The 9,234-nt window shown below is 37.9% G+C and overlaps 2 protein-coding genes across 2 annotated transcripts; both read left to right on the forward strand.

Annotated features, from left to right (window-relative positions):
• The first annotated feature begins 2,482 nt into the window (after positions 1–2,482).
• LOC119191027 (antichymotrypsin-2-like) lies at positions 2,483–5,574 on the forward strand. Its single transcript, XM_037444774.1, has 8 exons — positions 2,483–2,582; positions 2,757–2,900; positions 3,377–3,583; positions 3,666–3,764; positions 3,863–4,003; positions 4,353–4,562; positions 4,720–4,867; positions 5,417–5,574. The coding sequence occupies exons 1-8, from the start codon at positions 2,517–2,519 to the stop codon at positions 5,548–5,550; spliced, it is 1,149 nt and encodes a 382-aa protein (XP_037300671.1). The 5' UTR covers positions 2,483–2,516; the 3' UTR covers positions 5,551–5,574.
• A 2,164-nt stretch (positions 5,575–7,738) lies between these two features.
• Positions 7,739–8,407, forward strand: LOC119190985. The gene has a single exon (XM_037444674.1). The coding sequence runs from the start codon at positions 7,739–7,741 to the stop codon at positions 8,405–8,407; it is 669 nt and encodes a 222-aa protein (XP_037300571.1).
• The last annotated feature ends 827 nt before the right edge of the window (positions 8,408–9,234 follow it).

Here is a 9,234-nt window from a genome sequence, read left to right on the forward strand (position 1 = left end):
TTTCTTAGTATTTGATTATCAAGTCCCTCATCTATAATGATTTATAAAATATGAAATAAAACTCGTTAAAAAAATATCTGAAAAATAGTTTTATTTCATCTTATCTATGCCTAGGTATAGGCTACTACATTGACTTTTCTTTAAATTAAAGTAAAATAAATGGTTTATTCATAACGTAGGAGAACATAGTTGCACTTACGATAAGTCAAGGTACATAAGAATTTTTAATTATTACGTAGATAAAGTCGCTTATATAAACTAAAGACAATTTATATTGAACATAAAATAAATTAAAGTCTAAAAAGTAAACAAAGAAGCCAGTTCGGGCTAGCAGGAAAGAAGAAATAAAATGATGTAAATAATCTTAATAAAGTTAAAGAGAGGAACCGGTAAGGACGAAAATGTCCTATCACTAGCTGCCTAAGCGATGACTACCCGAAGAAGACAGGCAGAAAGAAACTCCGGGCTTTTTTTTGTCATCAATTGTCCATTGAATCTTTTGTATTTATTTTTACAAGTCTTTTGTATACAAAGTCTGATTAATTATATAAGCTAGTACATGCACATCACCGTAAAAGTGGGGAGATAATCCAAATAAAAATATTTAACAACTACTAAAATAAACGAGAAAAAATCAATAATACTAGAATATCCATAAAAACTATAAAACGATGTACAGCGTGCATACGCCTACATTTACAAACATAATTTTCATCGTTTTATTTTTCATATTTATAATAAATTTAAAGGCTAGCGCAACAAAATGATCGTTCGGTCGTTTTTCACAAATTGATAAGTCAACGAGTACAATATAAAATATATACTATAAAATTATGTCATGGAGATTGTCTGTTACCTACAATATTAAAATTATAGAAAGGTACATATGAGACGTTTTATGTAATTAATTTCTAATATTGGCGTTAACATAGGGTTAGACAGAGTGTGCCCTATAGCTCGGGGGCATCTAAAGAATTCCACCACGGTATCCCCTGCCTGTCGTAATATTCGACTAATTGGGGCTTAGAGAGAGTCGCGAGCGAACAGTGGGGGCTGCTCGCTCGACTACAGCGACTCCGAGGTGGACGACAATGCGGGTAGTAGGTCTCCCGATGTCGTAGACTCCAAAGGCGTCATTTAGCATATGGGGGCATCTTAGCCCCTTCAATTAGAGAGGTGCCGTAATGCGGTATCGCGCTGGGACGATTCCGATCTTAGTGCAACAAGATACCCTGAGGCCGTCCCGTATGAACCGAAGAAGGCCACCGCGGGTTGTGGTTGGTATGTCGGTGTAGGGTATACTCCTGTATACTTACGGACTCGGTCCAATGCTCACACGGATGATGTTATACTCCCGAGTGTCGACATTGGGCCGTAAGACCGGTGAAACCAGCATAACCGTTCCACTGACCCTCCAAGTCGTGGGAGCGATAAAGCGTTTTTCCGCCGCAAAAAAATACAGGTTGGACAGGGTGTGCACTGTGCAGGACTGTTTTTCCAAACCATTTGATCATCGAGGTAGTCCTTTACATTAAATTACCCCTTGGAAATTAATTAGCGCTTAACATGACACTTAAATTAGGTAAGTAAGTAAGTAGGTAGGTATCTATGATTTGTTAATATGCTGTATAAGCCGCGGCCTAGTAGAAACAGGAGCCAAGTGCGCGGTGTTTTTTAAAATAAGGGCGACACAACTGCAATCAAGGGGATTTTTGCTTCTGCAATAAGTATTTGGACGCAAGACATACGGGGCAACACAGAGTGACTTTTACATAAGGACCCAAACGTTTATTTAGCGTCGAAATAAAAACCCAATAATCAATAATCAGCTGCTCATGGTTGGAAAGTTGGAAGGGAAGAGACCATGAGGACGAAACTCCAAAAGATGGTTTGACCAGATTTCCAGTGCGTTGAGTATTTCCATTCATACAGCATTTCATCAGGCAAAAGACCGAAGCCGATGGAGAAATATCACAATGAAGATAATTGAGTCACGATCCTCAATAATGAGGGACCGACTGGAGAGAGAGAGTCAATAAATACGAACTTTAATACGACCTATATGATTTTTATACATTTATAATACAGCTTTACTGAATGCATATTGTGTTTTTTCGATTCATTTACTAATTGGTTTATTGGAAATGATTGTCGATGCCATATAGGTACTGTATGAAGTTTCGATAACATTTACCTGTATATTGTGTTGCTGGGCCAGCCTTAGCTACAGATGCCCCTTTCATTAGAGACCTTCTTCCAGGTCAATAGTAAGTATTTTTGCTCGCAAATACTAAGTATCTTACGTTGCTTATTTTTTATCAGACCAAATATATAGTGCTCTCGTATTTTAACACTGGTATTTTAACTTTCCATAAGCCTCACAACGGGACATTGTGTGGTTTATATTATCCTTCCTCCAATAAATCTAAGAAACACATATAAATAGTTTATTGTTACTTTTCCCTTGTTATAAATACAGGTATTCACTTGATAAACTGTTCACTTCAGCCGCAAACATGGACGCACAATCTTCATTCTCATTCTCCTCAGCAGTTGCAAAATTTTCGACCAAGTTCAGTAATGTGAGTATTTATATTTCATAAATTCTATTTACGCCTCGGTAACATACTACCTCGTAATACTCTTTTAACAGGATCCCTGAAGGTCATTGGACAAACTCGGCGCTGTAATATGTTCGGCAAGAGTGACCCTAATTTTGAATGAATTAAGTTTGAATGTTATTCTGTTTATTTCAGGAATTAGACAAGACTAAGAATGTTGTGTCTTCACCGCTGTCCGCTGAGATCTTGTTGTCTTTGTTAGCTCTCGGCTCCACAGAGCCTGCCCACAGCGAACTGATAAAGGCCCTTGGCTTTCCTGATAATGATAGTGATGAGAGTGTAAGTAAATTTGGAGTGTCACTTTTTTAAATATAACCTCGCTGGATTCTCCAACACATTTATAAAGTGATCTTGGTTTAATATAGTAGGTAAAACTGGGACAGGTTGTTAGTATAATCTTATAACTTCGCATTTCATATCTTTGATTATGAAGCAAGCGTGCAATAATCATGGAGTTTATTAGGCACTGTTTCTGTAGTTTCGTGTTAGATGCCAAATTACGTTCATCTGTTTTCTCTACATTTGAATGTATAATATTTTATCTTACATTTATTTTTATGTTGTCTTAATTTATTTGTTGTGTTCTTTATTGTTTTGCAGTACTCAAGTCTTCTACCAAGTTATTTTATTATTTATACTTATTTAACTGAAACTAGAGAAATTTAAAGTATGGTTCGATTATTCAGCTTCAAAATTGGATCAATCATTGCGGAATATTCCTCCCCTTAAAAATAGCTAATTTATATTTTTAACAGATCCGGTCCTCATTCAGTGAACTGTTCGCTAAGTGGAAAGCTATTAAAGGTGTTACGTTTGTAGTCGCCAACAAAATATATATTAAAGATGGTGGCTACGATGTAGAGGACGCATTAAAGAAAGACGCTGTGGAGATATTTGATGTCGATTTTGAGAAGATAAACTTCGAAAAGAGTACTGTTGCAGCAGCTCTCATAAATACATGGGTATATAACAATAATATATTATATTTATTTATACACAAAAAATTCAAGAAATTACAATAAATTATAATGTTATCTTTTTTAGGTTGAAAAAAAAACTCACGACAAAATTAAGAATCTGATCTCTCCTGCCGTTTTCAATATGTTGACTCGTTTGGTACTTGTTAACGCGCTTTATTTCAAGGTATACACATTTACAGTACAAGTAATTATTATTAAATAATGTACAATGTAAAATTGTTGTTTAAGGATTGTTTAATTTTTATAACCTATTAATTTCAGGGCGAATGGAAGAATAAGTTTAATGTCGACGATACAACGAACCAAACGTTCCATATTGACAATGAAACTTCGATCAAAATACCGATGATGTTCAAAGCCAAAAATTTTCAATACGGTGAGAGTTCCGATCTCGAGGCTAAGGTATATATAAAAATTTATTAATAGTTAATAAATTAATTGATTTATTAATGTAGTTCGTATCCACTAGTTGATACACTTTCAAGAGTATACTGGAATGTTCCCCGCTAGAATGGAACGTCTAAGCAAAGGACCTGGTTTCGAACTTAACTCCCAAGACACACACTACTTCTCAGGCCGACTTTACATTCGTTTGTTACGGTTCTTTTTATCGAGAATGTTTAATATTTATTTATATCTAGATTTCTCAGAAGGCGGTTTAGATAATGTCTGATATAAGGTATATTCGTTTGTGACGAAACTCTTAAGCGGGACATATTACTTATTTTTTTTTTCTTGTTTTGCCTTACAGATTTTGAGGTTGAGTTATGCAGGAGAAGAAATGAGTATGGTATTTATATTGCCGAACGAGATCGAAGGTCTCGACGCAGTCATGCGAAAGATGGCCGCAGGTCACGACCTCTTGTCTGAATTGAATAATATGTTCATAACACACGTGAACGTCACTCTTCCCAAATTCAAAATCGAAACAAGAATTGACCTTAAGTTGTTGCTGCCTAAGGTAAGATCAAATGATTAATTATAACACAGATCTTTATGTGTAGTGATTTGATATGGACGTACAAGCAAACACATATGTTTAGAGTTTAAATCAGGTATTGGTCTATATGATGTAAGGGTACAGAAGAAAAAATAGTAACAATATATATTTCTTTTAGCTTGGTATTAAAGCGATCTTTGACGAGAACAAAGAAACCGGTTTAAGTAAGATCATGAACAATGATGAACCACTGTACGTGTCCGAGGCGGTACAGAAAGCGTATATCGAAGTGAATGAGGAAGGAACTGAAGCCGCTGCGAGCACAGGTGAGAAATGACACGTGACCTTTGGAATTACATCAAATATGGTTTTCGAAAAAGATTTGTATAACTACTAATGGCGTGGAATCTGGCTTTACATATTTAACATCTTTAAAAAAAATTAAGAGGGCTGGCAGTGACTGGTTTAGATTTCGGTCCAGCAGTGGACTGCAACGGGCTGATGATGATGATTTGCCATGCATCTGATGTTTAAAAAGATAAATATCCTGATGTTAAAACAATTCAAAAACTCATTGATTTGAAATAGGGCATTTTCCTCTTTGATTTTAGATTTTACAATTTAGATTTGCTTTCCCGCGCCTATCTACCTAAGGTCAGAGGGGCCTATTCCGTCTATAGGGGCGAATCCGTCTTTTTACATTTATAAGGAAATCCGTAAAGGAAAGAGAGTCCAATAATCCACAATTTACCTATACGACAATCAAAGCTGTCCTTCGATAAGAACGCGCGTAATTACAACAAGTTGGATATGTAAAAACGGTATAGAGCCCCTTGACCTTACCTATATTGTTTAATATATGTAATGTTTCGCAGGAATCGTGTTGGAGACGAAGTCTGGTGAAATTATTACGTCCATGTCGTACTTCCAAGCGGACCACCCGTTCCTCTACCTGCTCGTGGGCCCTGATAACACGATTCTGCTCATCGGCGCCTATCGCGGCAATTAATGTGCAATTAAACAATCTTTTCGACTCCTTTTTTTTTATTTGTGCATGGCAAACTGGATACACCTACTACACTACACCTGATAGTATTTGGCAATCCGCATACGATGTGAGGGTCAATAGAATGTCGAATGACGAGAGATGATTACCCCTCGGCAGTCGACACAATAACGCCAGCCTGTTGGAACCGGATATACACAGACTACCCAGGAACGCGACACACTTACGTGGGCCACTATGACGGGTTTTAAAACTTGTGTAGAGTAGTTTTATTAAAAAAAAATCCAGATCCGTCCGCGTGGTAGTTTTCCCAGGATACATTTTACAGGCCTCAGGAGTAATGTCTCCTAATAATGATAAAAGTTTCAAAATCGGTTTAGTGGTTACTGAGATTAGTTCAAACTACTACCTTCAAACAAACAAACACACTCGTCAGCTTTGTCTATTAGTATAGATTTGACATATTTTTATTGAATATTTGTGTAGCAACAAAGACATTAAACTATATAGTTAGTTATAGACCGAACATTAGGGCTAAATTTTTGATCCAAGTTATGAATAATTGGTAATAAGTCGCTGTCACATTGAAATGTCCGTATGGCTAGATATTACAGCGTCCTTAGATGTTAATACAAAAATAATATATTTACAGAAAATACGCTAATATTCACACTAAAAACGTGCAAATTGTTATTGTAAAGTATTTTTTACATTGATGTTTTGCTGTTTCACGCTAAATTGAGTAACCATCACATAAGCGCAAAATATTTGTATGACAATCTTTCCAATGTCCGCTCTATATAAATTAGAACTCGTCCGTCCGTCTGTCAAGACCCTTTTTCTCAGGAACGCATGGAGGTATTAAGCTGAAATTTATATCAAATACTCAGAGCTACTGTCCCTTGGAGCTGTGAAAAGAAATCAAACTTTTTGAAGTTTGATTTGCCAACGCCATCAAAAGATGCAGCCGTTTATGTCGCAAATTTTCGAAACTCGCAAGGGAATCAATATGATAAAAAAATGATTCACAACAACTGCTTCTACCTTCTGCTATTGTGGGAGACGAATCAATGTCCCACTTTACGGCCGATCATCCATTTTTAACATCAGTGACGGCGCGCCTTTCTTTTCCACTTATTCTTTGGCAGGAAAATAAAAAACTTCGCCAATTTTGATTTACCAATAGCGAAGTTCTTCGTCCTCTTCGTCAGGAGCGGGTTGACGACCTTCTTAAGTACCAGCGGGGCGACGGCTACTTTCGTCCCGACCTTCTTTTTAGGCTGAAAAAGAAATATTTTGCGGGGCTAAAATAAAAAAAAAACCTACATGTTTATGTATCAGCTCGTTGCAAGTGCAACGTTTAACTTAACTTTTACTTAGATACGGTAAGACGCACGTAAAGTAAGGATGACACGGATGCAATCAGGGTGTTCTTTGCTTCTACAAAATAATGACCTGAACGCAGAACATGCGGGATGATACAGAGTGGCTTTTACATAAGGAAATATATAATAAGGACAACAGTAAAGTTATTAAGAATAAGTATGATTTTTAACTAACTTCGTTTTATAACTATAATATTTAACTGCTTAAGAGTGAATCTGTGTGTGATTAAAAGAAATAAACAAAGCAATTATTAAGAATGAAATTATAGTTAAAGTTATTAAGATTTAATTTTCTGTTTAAAAAATGATGATTTTTACAAAGAATTGCAATCAAAGCAATAAGTGGCTTCCGCACTGTGTCTGGAACCGCGTCCATCGCACTGGCTGATCTCATTCCTCTGCACGTCAAAATAAGGAAAGTGGCCATGACAGAGAAAACAAAACTGACTTCAAACACGGAGCATTGACCCGATGATATCATACTGGAAAAGCCAGCACCGCCACACTCACTATTGCACCCCTCAGTAAGGAAAAAATATGAAGATCCTCACAGCTCCCACGCGAGAAATCACCTCTGCACTTGGCAACCAAGATATCACTACAAAAATGTATACTGATGGAAGCAAAATCGATGGACAAGTGGGTGCAGCCTTTCATCACTCCAACGGAGACACCAAAACCGGCGGCATGTTCAAGTTACATAGCAGTTGTTCGGTCTTTCAGGCCGAACTTCTAGCAATAAGAAAAGCCTTAGCGATTGGACTATACGAGAAAAGCTACAAGACACAATCATCTACACAGACTCCATGAGCGCAGCCAAAGAATTAGAAAACCAGAGCAGCACCAATCCGCAGGTAGTCAAAATACATCGAACCAACAACCAAATCACTGCATCCGGTAGAAGAATTCACCTCGCCTGGGTCAAAGCTCATGTCGGCATTGTGGACAACGAAGAAGCGGACACCGCCGCTAAAGCCGCTGCTCACTCACACAGAGCACAGGAGTACAATTACTTCCCTATCAGTTTCGTCAAATATATAATCAGAAACCAAAGCATACAAGAGAGCAACATTGCATATACAACCGAACGACAGGGACAACATACGCGGAACGTCCTGCTCAACAAGGACGCTATCCAAAAACTCCGACAAGCAATCGAAATCGACTTCGCCTGGACACAGATACTCACCGGGCATGGGTACTGCTTGCAGTACCTCCATCGCTTCAAAATATCTGCAACTGACAAGTGCCCCTGCAATCCCGACACAGTGCAAACCTTCAAACACCTGCTCGAGGAATGCCCTCGCTTGACCCAAGCCACTACTAGACTACACGAGGAAATGTGCCAGCATTTCGACCTGGAACCATATAACGTCGTTAGTCTACTTGAAAATAAAAAATGTGTAGAATCGTACGATCAACTGCTGCACGCTATAGTGCTGCAATTGAAGGAATGTAATAACATATATAATTAGCATTAGCACTATGGCATGTAACAGACATTGGATATGTACACTGGCTCACTTAATGCACATATGGTGAATGGTGATGACATCAATTTATTTACAATATAGTTTACAAAAGCTCTGTACTGCCTCGGTGGCGTAGTTGTATTGCATGTCCGGTACAATAGCGCTCTGAGGTCCTGGGTTCGAATCCCGGGTCGGGCAAAGTGATATTTGAGTTTTTCTGCTCAGTATCAGCCCGGAGTCTGGAATTAGTGCCCGATATGGTGATAGGCTCGCCCCCTATCACATCATGGGACGGAACATACTTGGCGAAAAGTGGGTGCCTTAGTTGCGCCTCTGCATACCCCTTCGGGGATAAATGCGTGATGTTATGTATGTATGTATGTAGTTTACAAAAGCGCGAAACACTGCACATATATAAAGATAAATTCGTCATTACACGTCAATACAACGATGACTACGCCATCACTCATAACGCAACACCCACATAACATAATCGTGAATACACTTAACAACTTTGCAAGCTTGCCTCACATTCACCAATGCATGAATACATCATCTCATGTCAACACACATGTGCACTCCTAGTCACTCACAAACCCACCTAAGTCAACGATTGCACTCACTTCTATGACTCAAACATCACTTGAATAACACAACACGTGCTATATACCATAATAATCGTCTATCACAACCCTACAACATTGTGACTACTACAAGCACCCCCTCATATATGCTCATATCCCGTCTCAAGACCTTTTCCAATATTATTAAACTTTTTGAACCTATCTAACATGGACATGCAACATTCGACATCCTGCGCCAGCTGCGAG

This window comes from Manduca sexta, chromosome 28 (genome assembly GCF_014839805.1).
Source record: "Manduca sexta isolate Smith_Timp_Sample1 chromosome 28, JHU_Msex_v1.0, whole genome shotgun sequence".
Lineage (NCBI taxonomy): Eukaryota > Metazoa > Arthropoda > Insecta > Lepidoptera > Sphingidae > Manduca > Manduca sexta.

Bases quoted from the DNA above. Each gene is read 5' to 3' on its own strand.
- LOC119191027 (XM_037444774.1), top strand. From the start codon at position 2,517: ATGGACGCACAATCTTCATTCTCATTCTCCTCAGCAGTTGCAAAATTT. The intron at 2,583-2,756 runs GTGAGTATTTAT...TGTTTATTTCAG, and splicing joins TTTCGACCAAGTTCAGTAAT to GAATTAGACAAGACTAAGAA. The intron at 4,563-4,719 runs GTAAGATCAAAT...TATTTCTTTTAG, and splicing joins TTAAGTTGTTGCTGCCTAAG to CTTGGTATTAAAGCGATCTT.
- LOC119190985 (XM_037444674.1), top strand. From the start codon at position 7,739: ATGAGCGCAGCCAAAGAATTAGAAAACCAGAGCAGCACCAATCCGCAG.